Source organism: Falco cherrug, chromosome 2 (assembly GCF_023634085.1).
Source record: "Falco cherrug isolate bFalChe1 chromosome 2, bFalChe1.pri, whole genome shotgun sequence".
NCBI lineage: Eukaryota > Metazoa > Chordata > Aves > Falconiformes > Falconidae > Falco > Falco cherrug.
This window is the reverse complement of record NC_073698.1, coordinates 26,288,241-26,311,557: the sequence shown is the minus strand read 5'-3', so window position 1 is coordinate 26,311,557 and position 23,317 is coordinate 26,288,241. Positions and strand designations below refer to the sequence as shown.

Below are 23,317 nucleotides of genomic sequence, written 5' to 3'. Positions count from 1 at the left end.
TCTCTTTTTTAAGTAGATTTCTAAAGCAGACCAGATGAATTGTACCCTAAATGTGCCGTAACTCCTCTCCACCTATTATAAATGGAGACTAGGATGACTAACTCAGACATTGATTCATTACTGGTATTTTCCTGAAAGTACAACTCACACATGACTGATGATTTTGAGATAAAACCTGAAAATCTACTACAGAGGTTTTGGTCATACTGCAACACCCACAGTCACAGAGATAGTGACAATGATAAAGAGTGTTTCTATCATCTTTGACTAGTCAGATGAACACAACTCTACCCTTCTAGCAAAGTAATTTTAAATGTTATTCCCACCTTTACTACACTTAAATATTTTAAATATGCTGAAGAACTTATCTTAATCACAGTTAGTTGAAGAAATCTGATGAACCAAAAGGTCTATACGCCAGAAAACTTTTTAGATCACTTGAGAGGATCCTGCATTTAAACAATTCTTGGTTTAAAGTCTCCATTTTGAAATCTTCATAAACACAGAGAAACTGAGCCATTTGACATTCCAAAAATCTAACTCATTCTAATTTTTCGGTATTGTGAACAGAAAGAAGTCAGTCTAGCAACATCTACTTTTGTAGGATGTGTTTCTCAGACATCCTTCAGATGGAAGAGAATAGTTCTGATCTGCTATTTTCCTTGAGACTGTGGTAATAAATTACTCCAAAGAGTAATACTATATATGACCTAAATTGAAAAGAGAGGGAGCTTGCTTTTAATTTTGGAAGTTCCACTTTGTCTGACTAAGCACAGACTATTTTAGAAGTACTGCAAACCCTTTATAGTTATCAGAAACCAGTACAAGAAACTCAAACACTTGCAACAGACTTAGGACAAGGAGTAAATCTATAGACAGAGTAACATTTTTCTTCTCCTCATTAATCAGCTTAGAAAGAAAAATAAACACAGAAGTATAGAACATTATAAAGAAAAACACCCATTTTTATTGTTAAATGGTAGTCATGGACACCATCGGCTTATTTTTTCTTTCCTAGGTGTGTCCTTCCTCCTTTAAGCACTATAATATAACATATAGCTTGTGAACAATATTTGCATAACAGTAGAAGAAATATTACATTCTGATTTTACTAGCTACAGACATTTGTAATTAAAGTTAGAATGTATTTCCCTGCAAAGCATACTTTACAATACAATACTACATTTTATTTATCTGTATTATTCATATTCATATATATTTTCATATTCATATATAATACCACCAATGAACTAGGCAAAGGTCAACACTTTATATGATGAGAACTGAAAAGTTTCATATCAAGTATAAAAATGTTTAAAATTCTTGTAAGCTGTACTTGCCACCAGCTGTAGTTTTAAGAAGCATACACCAACCAAATACTGTAATGTGGCCAAGACAAGTAGGGTCTCACACGGCCTTATATGTATTTTAACTGAAGATATTGCCCCATGTAAAGAAAAAAAAATCATCACTAAGAACAAAATCAGTATTTTACTTAAATACTGATGATACACCTACTCCTATCTTACTCTTCCCCTGCCAAGTTTCCTGGACAGATATCTAGATTCCATCTACTATAAATGGATTTTCTATAAGCAGCCAATCCCTCTCCCTTAATTCACACAGATCTGTCCCAGAGAAGTCCTGTACAGTTCTAACAATAATGATACAATTTACTGTATTGAATTGGACTGACAAGGAACAAATCCTTCACATCCATTTACTTTCATGTGGAATGAATAAAATAAAGACTTCCATGTAACCATGTAAAAACTGAAATTTTATCATTTTTTTTTAAAAATAGGATTTTGCTTTAAATTTACTATTAAATGCTACATTAAACCACTCTATAATGTGTTAAAAACCTTAATATTTAAAATAATATTCAAATATTACATGCTTATTGCCAACATCTGAAAGCATGTCAGATTAGTAAAAGGAAACCAATTGGTTTAGCTACTGGAATGAAAGATTCTTGAAAGGACAAAATAGGTTTTAACTTTTAGCCTTTTCTGACAGTGGTGACATTTTTTTTCCACTTAATTTCCTGATAATTTTCGAAACTGAGGAAATGGGCTTAGAATATAAAAAGCAGAAACATTTTTCTTCTGTAAGGGGTGAAGCAGCTCAGTATAAGCGGCTGAGAGCTCAAAGTTAAAAACTTGAAGTATATGATGGTATCAACAAATAAAATAACTAACTACAGATAACACTTCCTTTCCTGAATAATTTGTTTCTAAAGCCAAAACACTTCTTTTTTAACCCACTCACACTTTTACTATAGCTTTATTAAACTATTTTAAAACCAAACCTATATTTTATGTGAACTCAAGGTAAAACAAGTACTATAGACAATAGTACAAAAGATAGAATTCTTAAAAAATGCTTTATTTGAAATATTTTGGTTTGTATGGCTGCCTCCACTTCTCCCAAATCTTTTTTTCTGCTTACATATATTTTATTCATGTACTACATGTAGATAAGAAGAAAACTATTTACTTTTCCCCTCCTTTTGCCACCCATTATATCAAATACCAAGCTTCGTACAAATAGCAATATAATCTCATTTGTGTTGCATAATCTATGTTTATTCTATTGAATTTAATGACGATTAAATTGTCTTTAAATAACTGTGTTTTGAGGCAGTCTAACCAATCCCAATTTTCAAACAAAGGTGGCTAAAAATAAAATATCCTGTACCTGCTACACAGAAACATGCTATAAACACCCCCCCCCCAAATAGAACAATAACAAAAAAAAAAGATGAGAAAGCAGTATTTAACAGTTTTAGGGGTTTATTCTGTAGTGCTACATAGTACTGTAGTATTCTTGTGAACTAAGAGCAAATTATTTCTTTTTTATCAACAATGGATTAAAGCATACAAATGCAACTATATCACAACAAAGAATATTATGTCAGCAAATGGAATGATCCAAAATATTTTTTTTCTTTGTATGGCAGATAATCTTATTAATCAAAATCACAAATCCTTGCTTACTAGTAGTTAGAAATCAAAACAATTCATAATATAAAGAAATACCAGATGTTGATGTAATGAATATTTTAACATAATGCTTCCAGATCAGCATATGATAAACAGAAGTTGCATTACTACTAAAGTAGGAAGTTAACTATTTCTGTTCTTTATAAATAAGATACAACTTTAAATTTCTTAGGCTTTTTATAAATCAGTCTTTTTACTCACTGAGATTTTTCAAAATCATACCAAGAATATTTTCATCAGATTAATTTTTTTAACCTATTTTACATTTCTGTATTTGCAGCACAGTGCATGCAAAGAAATGGGAAAAATGTACATGCAAACTTGGCTAAAGTTACATTCGGGTAACCCTCTCTTTTTCAAGTAACGATATCTGAAAGACTTATTCCCTACCTAATATAGTATCTATTCAAACAAACAAACAAACAAACAAAACAAATCGGGCCCAAAACATATAATAGTTGTTCTGGTCACAAAAGCAGTTTCCTTCAAGAAAAGCACAGCACAGCACATTAACTAACAGGCATAAAATAATTCACAATACATACAATACCAGAGGTTTACATACCATCAAGAAGGCAAGAAAAAAGCAAAAAAGGAAAGCAAAAGTATAGGAAAAGGTATGGGGAAAGGGAATACTACAAAAGTACTACATACTTTATGTGGTATGCAATATTTTTAAAATAGGCCTGATTTTATTTTTATGGACTTAATATTGTAGCAGAACAACCACAAACCAAAAAAGCATTTTAAATTTTCTACATCCATTCCCTCCTCCTGACTTCTTTTTTAAATTTAATTTATTTTATTTCATAATAAGTAAAGTTAATAAATGGTAGTAAAATAGGGAAAGAGATTTCCTAGAGAAATGTAGGCAGGAAGTTAAAGTTTTAAAGGTATCATCAGGTCTGATCTCCATGTAACCTGAGGCGTATACTTATTTATCAACAATTACATCACAGTTAGTTCTTGAATTACATTACATTAAATAAGAACACCCAAACAGGTTAGGAGATGATGTTAATATTACCTTTGTAAAATGAGTGGGCAAAGCTCTGCTCAGGAATTAACTTGGCAAGGAATCCATGGTTCAAACTTGGGTGAGGGATAGATGGTATGACCACAACTGTGGAGAAAATCATGGAATCAAATGTGAGCCAGCTAGTATTCATGTGTGGTCTGGTCCACTGTGGATCCATGACAGATATCCTATCTCATTGAAACATGCAAATATGGTATTATCAACAAAAAAATGCATTTCTAAAGGAAGAAAACAAGTTCTGTATCAAGAGATAGGAAACAGCATACCTATTATTTGGGCACTTCAAGAGCAACATTCATAGGGGAAAAGACACACAGAGAGATATCTATGTATGCACACACAGAGGCAAGACAATTATGGATGAAACAGTTCACTGAAACTAGCAGTTTCTTAGTGCAGAACTGTAACGTATAACCAGGAAGGTGCAAAAAATTATGATTTCTCATAGTTAAGTTCATGTAATACATTTATAATGGAAAGCCTACAAACACATGGACTTCAGAAATTATGTATAAGCAGTAAATCAAAACATCATGATGATTAAGAAAATAATGACTAAATGTAAATATGACACAAATTGGAAAAAAAGTTCTATGAAGAATCAAAATTAGCAACTCTGTAAATGGAAAAAGTAATTAAAAGCAGAACAAGAAGAAAAACATACATAAAGACCTTCATGGACAAATTCAGTTACAGTTTTAAGCTCCTTTAACACAGAAGGTACAGTTAGAATCAATTGACTCAGACTTGAAAAAATCTACTGAACTGACAGTGTATAATATTTGAAACAAAGTGGGGTAAAGTTTGGATTCCTAATTTCTGACGGGTTCTGACAGCTAAGAGACTCCCTCCCTCTCAGGCTGAAGAACACATGCTAGTAAAAACCACTACTTCTAACAAAAATCAGGAACAGTTCAGCCAAAGAAGGCAACAGAAGTGTCTCCTTTTCATTACATTGTTTCCACAGGCTTTTAAACGCAGGCACCAACACAGAGGACTCCAGGAAAGTACTCAGTCCTCCACTACCCTTTCACAAACCTCCTCACTCAAACAAAAGGAGTTCACATGGGCAAACAGCTGTGTTTGCTGTTTATACATTTCATGGTATAGAGTTAAAGATATCTGTTCTTCCTAACAAATAAGAGATTTAGGAAGTTGTGCTGATCGACTGTCTCATACTTTATAGCTTTAACTCCATCAGGCACCCTGTTTCTTTTTAATTATTTTCAAGTTAAAGGAAAAAAGCCATAAAAAAGCAATATGCCAGTGAAAACTAGTTATACCCTATGAGCAAATATACAGAATAACTGAAATCTGCCAAAGTATGTTAAAGAGCCAAATAATTAGACAGGAAGAAAGTAGCAAGTAATTACCTATTAGGATCTTTAGCTGCTCATTAAAAATACTTTGCAGCAAAATTACTGCTCTAAAAAAATAATCAAGTAACATTTGAAGAAAACAAATATACCTGTACTTGTTGGTGAATTTATTTCTTGTCTGATATTTCTACCTGCCTGGCTCCCAGACCTTGCAGTTTCTCGTTGTGGTTCTAGTATATCACGGTATTTGGAGACCATCAGAACGGAAATAAAGTAGACTACTGCCAAAGCTAAGAACTGAGCCTGTTTGCTGTCATCCTGTGTTGGAGAAAAAGGAACAGATCTATAATATCAGACATTTCCATAGAATTTTCACACAAGAACATCACAAGGCGTAATAAATAATATATTTCTGAAACATTGTATCTGTTAGTATAGTAGCAAATGGATTACATAGATGATTTAATGGATTTTTAGTGGAGTACTATGAACATAGCGTGTATTAAGTACTGAATTTTACAGGTAATTTGGTCACTACACAAATCTCTGGGACTGTGGAGCCAATGGGCCTTTCAGAACAGAGGCCTGATTCTGCTCTGGAAGTGCTTTCAAGGCTTCCCAACTGCAAGGGCAACTGACTTTAGCTGCCCCAAGGATGAGACTCCGAAAGCTCTGGCCACACAAGAAGGTAAGGGGTACTACTGCTAAAAGGGAGAACTAAGCTCAACAGATGCTTTTCTAGCTAACACTGGATGCATAAGCAGGCATAACAGCTTCTGGTAACATGTAAAAGCAGGAGGGATATGATCACTGTTTTTTTTCCAGCAATAAATCCCAGCTCCTACATTCTATCTTCTCCTTGAACAGGACTGTCAGCAGCAACCCTAGCTTTCCAGGACTCTGATTTAAGTAAAGGCCAGGACCACGACAACTTCGCTGACTTCCTCCCACGCCACATATTCCACTGTTCTATGGCAACTACCATCAATGGCTTAGGTATCATCCTGATTAAGCTTAAGTTGCTGTAGCTCATCTGAAATATTTTTTTTTTATTATTATTATGGTGTAAAACTCAACACGGTAGACATAAAGACTTCAGCTTCTATCTACTCCTATAGTGGTTTCACAATTCCACAATTATGCATTTTCTGTGACAAATCCAGTGCTTGCCTGCCATGTTTTCTGGGTGTTATTTAATTTGGCTGCATGTCTTAGCAGTTCTTAAAATAACAGAAATCTTCTTATTAACTTTCATGGAAATGCCAGAAACAGCATTTCCCCATTCCCTTCTACTCTACTTAAGAAGGGTAGGTGAGAGAAGATCTCCACCCAAATTCAACCTTGCCCTTTCAAGATGATCAGGTCATCCTGACAGATACTTTTTTTGTGTGTCAAGTTCTACTTTCTTCTTTTTAAAGTTATTTCTAACATCAATCTTCACTTCAATCTACTCGAACTTAGGTTGGAGAAGTTTAAGCATACCTATTGGTGTATATATAATAGTAATTCCTATTGTACTTATTTCCAAAAAAACCCACATTGTGATGCATTTATGCTAAAAAAACTATAGAAAAATCTGAAAAACAACAAAAAAATATATTTACATATAGTGTGTATAAATATATATGTTTAGCAGAAGTAAAAACTGTCTTTATAAATCAATTTGCTGCAGTTCTGTAATACATATAGTAATTCTTCCTCCTACCGTGGTTGGAAAAATAGCTGACACCTTTAGTAATCCAGTTTTAATCAACATAAGACATAATTGATTTTTTCTGGCTGTGATTATTTGGCTAATGTAAGATCAAGTCTGACTGTTAAACACAGTTAGCTACTAATCTGAAATAGCTTACCAGTATGATTTTAAAGTGCAGAAAGTGGCTGGTAGTTACAAAGCCACAAGCAGATGGTTTGCAGATAATATACAAAGTACAACACATGAAGGGTATTTTTAATTCCGGTGCAATCAAAATCTCTTTCAAAATATAAGTGATGATTTTGCAGAAGAAAGAATTACAGCACATATTACTCACCACATCACGAAAAACAACTGCTCGTAGACGATTAATATCAACATCCTGAAGAAGCCTATCAGGGTCTTTTATAGGAGAAAGATTGCCAGGGACATTTTCAAGGGGAGTCTAAAAATAAAAAGTAGTGAGATTTTTGTCTATCCCCGCCACCCCCCACCCCCAAATATCAAAGCATGTCTGTTAGAACCTTAATTTGACACCTTTTTTAGATATTGCATCAACCTTAGATTCTTTTTTACCACCAATAAGCTTCCAACATAATACTCAGAAAAGGGTTCTAGAAATAAAGCAATGTTATGAATTATTATCTTAACACTATTTAGATAAAAAATTTTACATCTTCCCAGTACCTCAGAACTGTATCTTTTCCCAGAGTTACAATAATTTGCACACAAAAGGTTATTTCAGATTAGAGTTGTCTCATAGCAGTACAATAAATTATTTCTAGTATGTTTGTTAAATTTAAAAATGATGAGCAGAATAATTTTGAAAAATCAGTTTATGTTCATGTTACTGAGAATTATTACAGACTACTTACAGAATAACTGCTATTATTACAAACGCATAGAGTAGTATGCTTCCTTTAAAAAATGATAATGTATTACAAATGATGCCTAAACACCTAAAAGTCTCCTTATACTGATTTGCTTTGCACTGAATGTGATAATGTGGAGAAATGTAATGTTTTGGTGTGATTTAATGAAATAATTTTGTGAAAGTAGCTCAGTTTGTAAATGCTATCTGAAAGTCTTTAGAGAAGAAAACCCGCTGAATTTAGTAATGAAAATATAGTAGCCAAAAAAGGGATTTTTTTACATCATACGAAGTGTTGTATTGTAGGCATGGGCTGTGCTAAATTCTCTGAGATTTGAATTTCAGGACTTCCAAAGTCTTAAAGTCGCCCCCCCCCATTTTTATTAATTATTCATTAGTAATTATAATGAAATTATAAATTAATAACAATAAACACAAATAAAAGCTATTAATTAATTATTAATTATAAAAATGAATGATGAATTAATGAAACCGGAAAACTAAGCTGTAATTGAATATTAAATAACTTTGATTCCTAAAACCAGATAGAAAATACTGATGTCTAATATGCATTCAGAGGTCTGTGGAAGTTGTCAGGACTCAGATGTTCCATCAACAAAGATACGATTGCAGGATTTCATCAAAACTGCAAGTGTCCTGACAAATTAAAAAAAGCTGTGTAGGTATACATGACAGGTTTAAGGGGATGACTTCTTTGAAGTAGACCAAGCAAGAGTGAAAAAGCTTATTTAAAATTACTCCAGTCATACTACTGTGTTAATGTTTTCTTGTTTCAAATAAACCCCCTCACATTTACTTTAAATCAGTTAACAGCAAAACCCTAAGCTTTTGCCAAATATTTGAGAAGGCAGTTACAATTATTTTCTGATCCTATGAAGCCGTAGCACGGATGTCATTGCTGCTGGTAACTGAGGAGTGGGTTACCTTGGTTGCTGCTGCTGCAGTTACACCCTGAAGAGCATCTTGAGTTTTACTGCTGATTAATGATGTCTTGTTCACTCTTTCTCTCTGCCTTTGCCGACATTCTAAGCAGTTTCTCACAGCCACACAACAAACTAAAAATACGTTATGAAAATGTTACAAACTGGAGTATTTTGTCATTATTATAGGCAGATCATCAATTAGCAATCTGTATATCTAATTTGATATGACAGTAACCATATCCAAATAACAAGTGCCACATAGTTCTCACATTAGGTTCTCTGTTGGTGCTAAGAAAGCATGATGTTGACTTATTTATTTTATTCTTTAGTTGAACAACTGAATGTTTTATATAACTGATATATCACTACATTAACATTTGAAAATTATGAATCCTTGAACTGGAGCTCTTGTACATTATTGATTTGTTATCAACACTTAAAATCTGAAAGTACTTATGTACAGCTAGAATAGAAAAAAATAGTAGGCAGTAATTTAGAATTTGATGAAAAATGATCATTGAGCATAAATCACAACTTTTATTTTAGCAGCAGTATAATTATCAGTGACCTAATGAGTGGTATGAATAATAACAGGACAAAATCTGAGTACAAAAACTATTCATCATTTGAGAGATTAAAAAGTATGTTGGATGTAACATTAGCAAAACAGCACCATGCCAGATGACAGTCAAAATTTAATGTTTGCAAGGATAAACTGATAGAGTTTGCATAGAATAGTTTGAATTCTTCATAAATTTAAAAATTTCCTAAATTAACTGTAACAGTATATAGCAAATAGTGAAGAGAGGTGCCAGACTGTTGCAACATGTATTAAGGTCTACAGAGTCTGCACGTGCATCCCACGCTTTTTCTTACATAGCCTATAAATAGTCTTCCAAATCCATGGAGACCTGGATAAGGAAACCTGCAACATGCAGGTAGCAAAGCAGTTTTAAGGAAAAAAAAATATCTCAATTTATTTAATTATATTTAATATTTTTACTCCCCCAAAATATAAACAATTTGAAACGTATAAGAAAGAACAATCTCAGACATGTCATTTTAGCTTATTCTTGTGCCTAAATTGAATCAACCATAAAACTGTCTCAAATCAATAATAAACAGGATTTTTATGTTATCACATCATAGTCAGTACAAGTCCTTTCCTACATGTGTCACTATTTGATCCATCTGTAGCTCATTGATCTGTAAGTAATTATTTAATACATACTGTCTGCCAACTTACCAAGCCTTAGGCACTGTCGCATTAGACCTCCAGAAGACATGTTTTTTTCAGCTTCAATCTCACTAAAATTTAGAGAACTGGCAAATACTAGTACATCAACCATTGCCATCAGACGGCTGAGAAAAGTTACTGCTGTCTCTGCTGACATTCCCTGTGTCACTTCAATATTTTCCAATTCAGTCTTTAAAAGGAGATAATTGAATTAAACATTTTGAACACAACTGGAATATAAAGACAGCACATACACATACAAATCTAAATTGTTATGCCTAATGACAAAAACGTTAAAGAGTTACTTAAAAATCTCCTACTATTAACGTAAATTCGAATTAAGACAGCACAAAGAGTGAGAAAATTATTTACATTTACATGCTGTAATAGATGAGAAAAAGTCTAATATAAATGAGAAGGTTTTTAGCAACTATGTAAAGACAAAGTGTGGCCAGATAGTAAAACAATGCACGGTATCTATGGGTGCAACATACTCTTACATTCTTCCATAGGCTAAGCAAACTGACAGGTAACAGATGAAAGTAATTACTGTCTGTACAGCTTTTATGTTCCTTTAGATAAACAAGTAAATGTGAGGAGTGGAGTGGGAAAAAACACAGTATTGCCCTGTTTCCATGAATCGATTCTCCCTGGGAATGCTTATACCATATCGGGACCTGACAAAGTCCAATTCTCCTGGAGATCAGAAGACAGAACGTTTACTCCCTCATGACAGCAACAGGGGGAAGTAAAAACATGACAAGTTATATGGCACGCAGCTCACACTTCCCAGAGAATGGCTATTTCTTTCCTAATATAGTGTTGGATTCTCCTTAATGGGAATCCACAGAAAAATGCTGAATGAGGTCAGTATTTCTGAAATCTGAAAGGGGCCATGTTTTTCTCCAAAAAGATACTTAGAAGTCCAGGGTCATGTTTTCAAGTGCATTCAGGTGTTGAACAGTGCAGATACATAAGGAAACAATAAGTTTAATTAAAAAAATAAATATCTGTTTAAACACTTTTACCTCTGGAGCTAGGAAAAACTGAAAACAGGATTTAGTACTTGACTGTGTCCACATTTATATGCCTAAATACTATTTTTGAAATTGTTTACAGATGTTTGCTTCTTACTGTCAACAAGATTTCAGATCTCAGGGCTTTTCTGAACATGGAGTTCAGTCCCTTTGAAAATTATTACTTTTGTTAGGTTTGTTTATTTTTATTAATTTGCTTAGAAGTATTTTAAAAAAATATTCAAAATGTATTTTTTGCTGTTAAGGCCATTTCCTTCCAAAGAAAAATACAGAAAAATAAAAATTTCTTTATTTCCATACTTCTAAAAAAAAACTAGTAACCTCACTCATAACTCACTTTTTAGAATACTTCACCTACAAAATTATTAAAGTGTGAACTGTGCCAAACTGTATTAAGGAAGAAACTGTTTTGAAAGATGAAGGATGTAATGTGGCATGTGTCACCACAAAGATAGATACCGCTTCATTTAATTTCTCTTCAGGATGTAACATGTCAGTTACATGAGTGATTTGGGAAGGGCTGTCATCTGTCTGATCTGCCCAATAATATCAGAAAAATGGTAAAATGACAACTCTCAGAAGAACGATTTCCAGCCTATCTTCTTTCACCAAGTCTCCCCCGCTTAGTGTGTGCTGTGTTCCTACTTTTTGGAATAAGTTGCTGGATTTTTATAACAGACTGGAACATCATTTTCGAAAGCACTCATCCAAAGAAAACATATTTGCAAAAATCTATAGCTGTAAGTCTCCTAGAAAAACTCATAGGTGGTTATAAAAACTTTAACTTTGAACTCATGCTTGAAATAACTTCAGGCTTGCTAGCAGCCAACTGACTGCCTGCTGTTGATTTTTCTTAAGCTTCAATTGTATTGCATCAATCATAGTCTTAAACCTCCTCAGAATACTCATTGCTTTTTTTTTTACAAGTTATGTAATAAATTCATTTTATATAACACTTTACTTCATTTTACCAAGACTTTTGCAGACTTTGAATTGAAAAAAAAAATATCTTTTTTTACAAATTTCCCTAAAATTCTGCTGGATGGAAGTAAAAAATGACAGTTTTTTACAGCAAAACTTACCATCAGTTCTACCTGTTAAATACAGCACATTGACACTCTAATGATGTTTAAAATAAGATCCATTATTTAATCAAGCTGCTTTCAGGTATTAGCAATATTTTAGAGAGATGCAGCTCAAAAACTCTTTAAAAAGTGAACAGATCACCATCTCATGACTATTCAGCATACTTTAAAAGCAGTAACAAGTCTCCCATATAATTAACGTGTTCAGGGCCTAAAGAATTCTTCTATTAACAACCGTATTTATAACTTAAACTAGCTCATGGGCCTGCCTACATTCAGTCCAGCAGCCAACAGTAAGCATGATACTTGACAATGTGTTAAGTTACTCAAGGGAAACATGTTAGGAAAAGTTAATGATTACCCTAATACATTCCTATTCACATCCTACTACATGATATAGGAAAATAATAATGGTAATAAAAAAGCGCCAAAATATTAAATGATCAAAAAAAAGGTATTTTTTGAAAATGCAAAAAAATGAAACTTACAGCAGCAATACTAACCTTAGAACCCTGGACATGCAACAGACAAAACAGACAACAGATCACAACAATAAAAGAAAAAGAAAATTATTTAAGTTAACTAAAAATACAATGTAAAATTGAAACAAATTAGTATCTTGGAATTACACATTTGTTTAATTTGTAATTAGAACAGCAAAATATTTCAGCTCAGAATGAACATTTGAAAATAAAGACTTCCAAAAGACAGCTATGCATAAGGAAAACTGTAAATCTTGTACTATGGCATTCATGTAAACACTGATTCTTCCAAACCAATGTACATCTTTTATATAGTACATACAGCAATTTTATGAAGCCATGTAAACCAAAGTGATGTTTTTACTGATTGTATAGAAATAAAATTATTGCTTTGCAACAAGCCATTCAACTGAAATGTAATAAAATATTTAATCCTTGTATGAGGAGGCAAATATGTTTAAAATGCTTTGACGAAACACATGTACGTCACAAAAAGCAAACTGGTTCTTCATGCACAATGCTCCTTCCTTTGAAGCAACACAAGATAGCTCCTTTTGTACATTACATTTGGGTGGGATTCCTTCAACCTAAATCACTATCATACCAGGTATTTAAATGCTTTTGAACCACAGAAAGAAAATAAAATTAAAGATTCACTATGCCCCTGGGACAGAGTTAGTCTTCAAATTCCAGTGTTCACAATGACATAGGTGTGTTAGATTTTTATGTTTTAGTTGTAGATAGATGCACTTTCTCTCTTATGACAATAGGCAAGGAACTAATCCTCAAGTTTTAACCGGTTACATTTTAAAAAGGGAAAGAAACTGAATTTTCAAGAGTTTGTCAATATTTTTGTCATTTAAATAGTTGGAAAACCTAATCTAGCAGAAAGAAAACCAAGATGAAACAAACTGCTTGCTTTCCTGTCAGAACAGAAAATACCATGTTCAACCAGTTTTTAAGTGTGTCTTCCCCTTTTATAGATGGAGGTACCTCGAGAATTGAACTGTGGCTATTATCTCTCAATTACTAGCTGACAGTTTTTACATCAGTGTACCACTGTTGATTCTCAGAATTTTTACAGATCACACAGCAGCCGTGGCATCACATGAGTCATGAACACAGTAATGCTAACAATATATACAGAACATACAGAAAAATATCTCATCTTGGCTTTTAATGCACAAACCTAATAAGGCTGTCTTTAAATGTTTGAGCATTGTAGCCAGCTGTTCATGTAACACCAGCAACTCTCAGATCACAGTTTGAGAGCTGCTGCTTTAAAAGCTGCAAGCAAGAATTAGAATTATAGACTTCACAGAATAAGTGGGAAAACAAACTAATTGCAAGGGGTCTGGAAATTTACTCTCGATTGTCACATAGATTTCAACTCCTCAAATTTCTTTTGCCTTACTCAGTGTCCTCAAGTACTTGTCACAGCTGCTATTCTTGTAATAAGCAATGATTAATTCAAATTCCTAGCTTGTACACAGTGTTTTATCTGGCAACCAGCTGCTATTAACAGAAAGCATCTCTGCAAACCTTTTTCTTTACAGCTCCTCAAATATGCTTTTTACACACTTGTACACCACCTTAAAAATGTCTTCCTTACAGCTGTAATTAAAAAGAAAAAAAAGCCTCAAAGACCTCCCCACAGAAAGGAGAAAAAAAAAAAAAGGTTATCAGTATTTTATATTTTATAGCCTCCCTATAATATTGGCAGAATTATCTAATTCCCCAATTTAATAAGACATCAGAATCAACACTGCAACACACTCCAGCTTATATTGCAAAACAACAAAATAGGGTGTATTTTTTTGTTACACTTGCTTCAGTTTCATATTGTTTCATATATACAATCGACAGTGCTTTAAAAACACCAGCATCAGAAGCAAGGCCTTGTACAGACCCTGAGACAGGGGTGGCATAGAACTGAAATCAAGGGAAATATTAAATTATGTGGAAATAATTACTGCATATTACAGCAAACTTTGCCATGTATTCCATGCAAACATACAACCTTCACTGTGCTTGAGTCACTCACAGATTTGTGAGTGGTTTCCTTACATAGATAATGATTCTTTCTTTTTCCTATTCATATTTAAAGGCTCATGTTCACAGCACTGTTCAGATCATCCTAGTCTGGATTAAAAAACAGGACAGCAAAAGGCAAATTTCTATTACAGTAATTCCAAGCCACTTGAGAGGAATTACAGGGATGTGGTCAGAACATGCACAGAGGCGATGAGGAAGGCTAAGGTCCGTTTGGAATTAGATCTGGCAAGGGAGGACAAGAACAACAACAAAACCCTATTCAAGTACGTCAGCGGGACAAGGATGACTAGGTAAAATGTGGGCCTGCTGTTGAATGAGGTGGGTGCCCTGCTGACAAAGGACACAGAGAAGGCAGAGCTACTGAATGCCTTGTTTGCTTCAGCCTTTACTGCCAAGGCTGGCCCTCCAGTTTCCCAGACCTTGGAGGCAAGAGAGGAGGTCTGGAGAAAGACTTTCCTTTGGTTGAGGAGGATCGGGTTAGAGATGACTTAAGCAAACTTGACACTCACAGATCCGCGGGCCCTGATGGGGGACGCACCTCCCAGTGCTGAGGGAGCTGGCAGATGTTATTGCCAGGACACTCTCCATCATCTCTGAAAGGTCATGGAGGACTGGAGAAAAGGCACAGTCACTTCAGTCTTTGAAAAGGGCAAGGAGAACCCAGGAAACTACAGGCTAGTCAGCCTCACCTCCATCCCTGGAAAGGTGATGGAACACATCTTGGAGGACATCACAAAGCACGTGGAGGAAAAGAAGGTCATCAGGAACAGTCAACGTGGATTCACCAAGGAGGAATTACGCCTGACTAACCTGGTAGCCTTCTAGGATGGAATGGCTGGCTGAGTAGATGAGGGGAGAGCAGTGGATGTTTTGCCTGTGTAGCCTGGAGAAAAGAAGACTGAGAGGGATCTTATCAGTGTATGCAAATACCTTGAGGGCCAGTGTCAGGAGATGGGGCCAGGCTCTTTTCAGTGGTGCCAAGTGACAGGACAAGAGGGAACAGGCACAAACTTCAACACAGTGTGTGTTCCATCTGAATATGAGAAAGAACTTCATTACTTTGAGGGTGACAGAGTGGAACAGGCTGCCCAGAGAGGTTGTTGAGTCTCCTTCTCTGGAGACATTCAAAACCTGCCTGGATGTGACTGTGCCGCCTGCTCCAGGAGAACCTCCTTTGGTGGGGCGGGGGAGCTAAATGATCCCCACAGGTGTCTTCCAACGCTAAGCATTCTGTGCTAAGCATTCTGTGATTCTGTAATTCAATAGTGAAGAAATTCTATAATTAAGATTGCCTGTTCTACAGCAGACAAAGGATCATGGAGTAATCTTCCACCCAGCCCAGAATTGCCATTTCATGCCAAGTCCTAACTATGCAAAGGAAAAAATCTTGTTGAAATTGGAAATTCCCCAAACATTCATCTTTTTTAAAAAACTGTGACAGTACTGTTTTTTCAGCAAGGGAGAGAACACAATACAGAATCTGTTGCAGAAAAGAAGAAAAAACCTGCAATTTCTCTGATATTCTGAAAGTAATTTTGCTAAAATTATCTCTTGGCTCTTTTCTGCATATAGCCCTAATTAATTCAAACATCCAATATTCAGCATCTATGCTATTAATGAGAAATAGGTGAAATACCTTTAAAGAAATACGAGAGGCAATGGGACACATTTAATAACAACTAACTGTAGCAGATTGTTGAGATGAGAGTTTTGTAACAGACATTTAGGACTTCCAAGAATTAGCAGCCCAGGATGAGGCTTTGTTTCAACTCAGGCTGACACACTGAAGTCAAGGAAGTGTGAATAGGTAGGACTGTGAGAATAATAAAGGAACTCTGTTTCTGTCTGTCATCTTCTCTGTAAGAAAACAAGCTACCTCACAACAAGAGGCTGGATTCAGCTCCAGGTTAACAGTCATTGCAGCAGGATCTGGCTTATTATCCACTAGGTGTCTACATGAAAGAGCACTGAATAATTTGCTTCTATTGAGCAGATCTCCACTAGCTAGAAATCTAGTCCACATGCAAGTACTTCAAGTGGATAGCTAAATTTACTCTAATCTCTTCCTGAATTCCATCCTGTTTTATCATCCTCAAGTAAAAGGGTGGAATGATCTTTACTGTGTGTTCTATAGCCTTTTTGGTCTCATATTTTATTATTCCAGACAGAAATGTAAATTAATTTTTAGAAGTAGATGTAAATACTTGTGCTACGCCTCAAATACAACACACTAGGAGGAAATAAGTGAGAATACTACTTTGAAATGTCAGTATGGGCCCAAAAGGCCTTCAGTGAGAATATTTGAGTACCCAATTCATAAGAGTGAAAAAGGAAGAAATTAAGGAAAATGAGCTCATACTTGTTGATAAACTAAATATATGTGTTCTACAGGATCTACAAAATGTGACTATTTTGACGCCTCAGAAAAGCTCCACAGAATAGAGATATGGAGGATCAGAGGCTTCCAAAGACAGACTAAGCAAGACGAAGACTCTGTGGATTCAAACAGGTAGACAAGGAGATATGACTCAAGCCTATAAAATCATAAATAATATGGAGATGAATAAAGACATGATTAACCACTCCTTTCATAGCATAAATAGTAAGGCATATAGTGACTTTATACTTTTAAGCAGGCTTAAATAAACAAAGACAAGAAGGGCTTCAAAGGTTATATAATTACTTTGTCAGACTCGATGCCATAGGATATCACGGAGGCTAAAAGAGTAAGAAGCTTCAAAAAAGATTAGATAGAGTCTAGAAGGATAAATTCCTCAGCGGTTATTAAACTTGACAGCCCAGACACCCTCTCTAGCTGTTAAAATCCTCAATGCTGAAGCAAAGTATCATTAGAATCACAAAATCATAGGATTATTTAGGTTGGAATAGACCTTTAAGATCAAGTCCAACCATTAATCCAGGACTGCCAAGTCCATCATTAAACTCAGACTACTGTATTTTGATCTAAGTTGCAAACAGTTGCTGTTAGAGGCAGAATGATAAAACCAGTCAGGCCTTTGGGCTGATCCAGTAAGGCAGTTTAGGTAACCTGTGAACAGCTTGCTTTTGTTAGAGTAGTGCAGTACTGCTTGACTGGACTTCTAATACTGTGCCTAGTTTAAATTACAGAATCACAAAATCACACAGAATCACAGAATGGTTTAGGTTGGAAGGGATTCATGAGACGCAACATAAAATTCGGACTGTACATCTTGTTGAAAAAAAAATCATTAATGTAATTAGGCACAACACAGCAGATTCCATCTGAAAATCAAGAAACGCTTTTACATTGTGGAGGTGACTGAGCACTGGCACTTGTTGCCCAAGCAGCTGGTGGAGTCTTCATCCTTGGAGATACTCAAAAGTCATTTCAGCACAGTCCTAGACAATTAACTCTTGGTGGCCCTGCTTAAGCAAGGGGTTTGGACCAGATGATCTTCAGAGGTCCCTTTCCAGCCTCAGCCATTCTGTGATTCTGTGATTCCTTGAAGTGGTGAGGGAGAAAGTGTATTGATTCTTTCCTCCCTTGAGAGTTACTCGGGCAGACAGTGTCACTAGAAGGCCTGCCATAAGTGTTTTTATGCAGTGGAGATGTCATATCAAACTTCCAGTGTCAGACCTCTTTTCTCTTCCAATTAGCAGCTATTGCAAGGAAGAGAGCAAGACAGAGTCTTCTGTAACTGACTGTAAGCACTGGACTACTTTGCCCTATCCAGACTGAGAAGAAACACATCCTAACAGCAGCCCATCCACTTTCTCCACAGCAGTTCAAGGATGCAAAAATATTCGAAGTCTGAGAATCAGTACGAAACTTCTTCTCATTCATCATATGACGGATATTCAGAAATGGTCTGATGCCCAACAGGACATCTGGTCCCTTCATAACTGTGATTCAGAACAATACTGAGGGAGAGGGACCTTCTCGACAACAAAGAATGTGTTTGGCTCTTTGTATGATGAATAAATCCACCTTCCTGCTAATGTTTATGGATGGGCAATGATGGAACAGGGAAGGAGTTGAATGGGAGGAAAGAAGTTCTCTGCTAGGTGGAAGTGATGAATGAAATCATCACCTAGAAAGTGAAGGTAATTTGTGATGTTATCAATTACTTCTCCCCACTTTTCCTGTATATCTGGGGCAAAAGTAATCTTTTTTTATTATTTTATTTCATAAAGTAGGATTAATTCAGTTTGAAGACAGCTACTGGAAATGTATTTATTTATATCAATGCATGAAAATCACTACAATTGTAGCAAGGCAGTATCAACACACAATATTTTAACAAAAGGATGTGTAATTTATAAAGCTGTATCAGCTATCTATCTATATACATACACACACACATCTCTCCAGAACAAATAGAGGGAAATGGTGAAGTGCTAAATTATTATCATATAGAACGGCTCTGCATGAACTAGAATAAGAGCTAAAAACATGAATGACATTCAATGGAATTACAGCCTAATTAATGCTGTGTCTGTTTTATAGTTTTATATAAAAGATGGCAATGAAAACTTCTTCATTCTCAAATAATACCTAAAAGGTTTGTTTTAAAAAATCTCTCCCAATGTCCTTTTATGTAAAGACTGATAGTACAGTCTGCATCTCAAGATGGCTTGGTGTGCACTCATACTTGTCAATATTTACAATGAAGCACTTGCAAGATCTTTTATTCAGCAACCTTGATGTCATTCTTCTGACAACAGAGAACTATAGTGTTTCCTGTGAGTCCTGCGCTTTTGCTTATAGCAAATATTGTCCCAGTTAATACAGTGAAAATAGTAGACACCATTTTACTATTAATTGCCTGGCTGAAAGTCATATCAATGTTTAGCCAATTGATAGTCCACCCATTCTTACCTTTCAAATAAAATTGTGCAAAATAGGTTTTTCTGCTAGCTAACTAGAAGTAATAGTAGAGGCAAAGTAAATTTATCTCAGTTGCTGAATGGCTAGAACAAGGAATTGAACTTTCACTGCCAAACTACATTTGTAGGCTCCAGGGCCTACTAGCTACGTTACTTCAAAGGAGCCTCTGTGTCCCTTCTGGCCTCATTTGCTCCCCTTTCAAAGACCTGTATTCACTGCAGATACTTACAGCATGCTCAAGCTAAAATGTTTAGTATGAAAGAAATAGTTACAGATATGTGCACAGACAAGGCACCACATTCAAATACTGTAATTATTAACAACAATGCAATATTTACAACATATTTTTCTATTTTTCATGAATCATTCTACCAGGCTACTTTGCCTGCCTGAGCTGTGATCACTGAAAGAACTTCCAACTTACTAAGAACATCGGAGTGGATAAAAATATCAGACTATTTCAATACAAGACTGGAGAAAAAAAAATGAAACTAAGGTCAGGACCTACTGAAGGAAGAAATAAACAGTAAGTAGTGAAGAGATGACTTCTGGTGTCATTTGGCATGCAAACAAATGGTGGTCATGCAAAACAGATTTATTAATATCAATAACTAGCCATCATAAAGCATGTAATTTTGTTACAGTAATCAAGATTCATAACCATGATCCTAATGGTCTTCTCTTTCAAACAAAATACTAAATACCTAAGAAATATTATTCTTACTTAGTAGTACTTCTCTAATAAAGTTAGCATTTCACATGCAAAATATTATAAACACTCTGTACATCATAGCTTAAGAGTTTCGATTATAAATTAATTTTTTTGAAGGAATTGGCAGGGGGGGTACAGGAGTCCCTAAAGAAGAGAAGTCAACCGCAAATAGTGGTTTGTATTATTAACAAAAGTTTCTATTATGACCACTAGGTGGAAATATTGTACTTACAGTTGGGGATGTGGCTGCTGACAGCAATGGTAAAATTCCTCCACAAGCAATAATAATATTGTCTACCATCTGGGAAATGAGGTGTATTGTGTTGTGTACAAAAATAATATTTTCATTGCTATTGACAAAATCCATCACAGACTTTGTGGAGTGACTGCAAGAACAGAAGAAAGAATGGATTAAAAACAAACAGTTAAAATAAAAGCTTAGATAAATTTACTCTTTGCAACCAGACTGTGAAAGTTTCTTTGCTATAAAGGCAAAATCTGGTCTACAAAACTTTGCATGTAAATTGTCTAAAAATATGAACAGAACTAGTTTAATGGACAAATTGATTGCTACCTATTTTCACACCAGGATTAGTTTCAGATAAACAGTTGAGAACGATTCGTTAACTGTGTATCCCCATCAACCACCACTTCACTTCATAGGCAGGTCTGCTGAAAGCAGTGGTGTTGTTTCTTCAGTGTGAAAGATATTATTTTATATAAAAGAGTTCACCATACTGCACCAGTGCCTTTTGAAGCACCCTTCTTAACACCTAATGATAACACCTGCTGGTGTTTTAAAGAAGAAACTTGATAATATAGTGATAGCTTGATCTACTATTAACAATTTATTATTTATTTATTACCTATATTAAATTTAGCATTAGAAAAAGCTCTGCAAGCCCCAGATGCTAATAAGATTAGCTGAAATCTCAGCAACTCCTAATTGGTGAGAAATTGTCTATGAAACAGTCACTCCTGAAAAATAAGAAATACTATGTGAAAATACTGTGGAATTCTAAATCTGCAAGTATGTTCTTTTCCCAAAACAACATTGTTGCCAGCCAGCAAACAAAAAATTAAAGGTTTCAGCTGAAAATATCCAAACTGAACTTTAATCTCTAAGCTTTACCTAAACACAAAATACAAATCCCTCTGAAAAATATTGCCAAATAAAAAAAATACCAAAATTATCTGTTTCCTAGTGACTATCACAGAACACCAAACTGGAAATGAAATACAATATAAATTGCTTCTTGGATGTTAACTATGCTCAGGTTTTCTGAAAATGAACTATTCTGTCCTGGGAAGTAGATTAAACAGTATCTATTATATCTAAGGGCTCTAATAACAGTAATTTATTGAGTATCTCTCTTAAAGTGTTTAAAAAACCTAGGAAATTACATTGCTTTCCTAAAATATAACCACCACAGGAATTGGCATGCAAAACAAAAGTTTGTCCACTAGAAAGAGTGATTACTTAGCAAATGTTATAGGAAAGAGGTTTTATTTATAAGATTTGCAGGTTGAGAAGCTCTCTTTTAATTGATCAGTTGAAGAAAATAGCCATTAGAAGACACACAAATCTTCCTCATGTCTGAAACAGAAGCAGCAGATCCTAATGCTAAACGTAAGCTGTAAGAGTAGCTCAGTTTAGTTAGGCATGTATAAGTTATACAGTCCCTCAAGAAAACAAAAATGGTTTTATGTGAAACAGAGCTGTAACAGGCTGGGAAGGGGTGGGAAGAGAAGATGCAAGATACAGAAGGGTACTTAAGCTAACACCAAGTCTTTCCCTCCCCACTACCCCAGTAACATCTACAACACACCTAATTTTTCCTTATTGATGGAAACACAAATCAGGAGTTAAAGAAGGAAAGAACACCTACCTTCTCCAAACATGTACATCTGTTTCTAGTGCAAAAAGCAAGTCTGTCAGGAGCCGCTGGTGCATGGGAGACCATTTAAACTCTGGAATACGAAACATAGTTGTGCGTGGACCTGGACTAAACTGTCGTCGCTGCTCTTCTGTCATTGGCATTCCTCGAAACCCCAAGTCAACACGTAAATCCCGGTCTTGCTGGGTGACAGATCGACCCTGTACTGCCTACATCAACAAGAAGGTAAAAAATCATGTTAACTTTTTGTAAAGTCTTTTTGCATGGATCACATTATTTGAGAAAGTATGGACTAAAACTTGACTGAGCACAAACTACAGGAGATGCAGATATTCCAAGGCAGGCAGTATCCTTCAGTAAAGGAGCTGCTACAGTTCAAATCAGTGAGCACTGAGGGGCTACAGCTGACCTTCCTTTCAGCTATTCACCATTTTTTTTTACACTCAGGTTCTTCACTTGAAGTATTACAAAAAAGACAAAATGCAGCATGTATAAGGTCAGCAGTAATAAGACATTGTTTATAGGAAACATCTACACTTTTTGAATATTTGATTCAAAACATGGACAAACTACACATTGATGGCTTCAAGGAATCAGTGTACTTTTAGACAGCTCCTCATTCTCCAAACCCGATTTATTAATATGGTCTTTTTAGCAGGATTATTAGAGAATCAAGTCTAGTCTCCCAAATATCATTTTAGCAATTTTGTTACTCTTGTTAATTGGCTAAAGGTTTTGTGGATCCTCAGGACACTTAGATTCTCTCAACAGGTGATGGATGTGAATTTCATTCCTCTTCAATACCTACATAGTCATGACTGTTTCCACTTGGTGATAAAGACAGATGTAAAAGATATACATAGAGGATATGATGGAGAATACCATGAAGAAAAAAGCAGCAAAGAACAAACGTTTTGATCTAACTTGATCATATTAATAATAATAACAACGAAATTACAATGTGCAACACCTCTGAAAAGAAATACAAAGTGTGATCCTTGAAACTACTTTAAAGTGACTTTAGATTAGCTTAAAGCTGGCAAAATAGAAAATATACTTGCTTTGCT

General features: G+C 35.0%; 1 protein-coding gene and 1 long non-coding RNA gene across 4 annotated transcripts in view; one reads left to right on the top strand and one right to left on the bottom strand.

The window, feature by feature from the left end:
- NBEA (neurobeachin) overlaps nt 1–23,317 on the bottom strand; it is a 510,084-nt gene that overhangs the window by 311,987 nt on the left and 174,780 nt on the right. For 2 of the 3 annotated variants that reach the window (XM_055702673.1, XM_027815633.2), the window contains exons 23-30: nt 22,242–22,459; nt 20,585–20,738; nt 12,737–12,745; nt 10,121–10,301; nt 8,876–9,006; nt 7,397–7,504; nt 5,513–5,681; nt 4,033–4,128 (exon numbers count right to left, since the gene is read on the bottom strand). In XM_055702673.1, the coding sequence (XP_055558648.1) occupies nt 4,033–4,128; nt 5,513–5,681; nt 7,397–7,504; nt 8,876–9,006; nt 10,121–10,301; nt 12,737–12,745; nt 20,585–20,738; nt 22,242–22,459 (1,066 nt within the window). Of the gene's footprint in view, nt 1–4,032; nt 4,129–5,512; nt 5,682–7,396; nt 7,505–8,875; nt 9,007–10,120; nt 10,302–12,721; nt 12,746–20,584; nt 20,739–22,241; nt 22,460–23,317 lie in introns of all 3 variants that reach the window. The other variant, XM_055702674.1, reaches the window with a different exon arrangement.
- LOC114017894 (uncharacterized) lies at nt 18,416–22,373 on the top strand. The gene is made up of 3 exons (XR_003563222.2): nt 18,416–18,856; nt 20,016–20,166; nt 22,271–22,373. It is a non-coding gene; the product is annotated as an uncharacterized LOC114017894 (long non-coding RNA).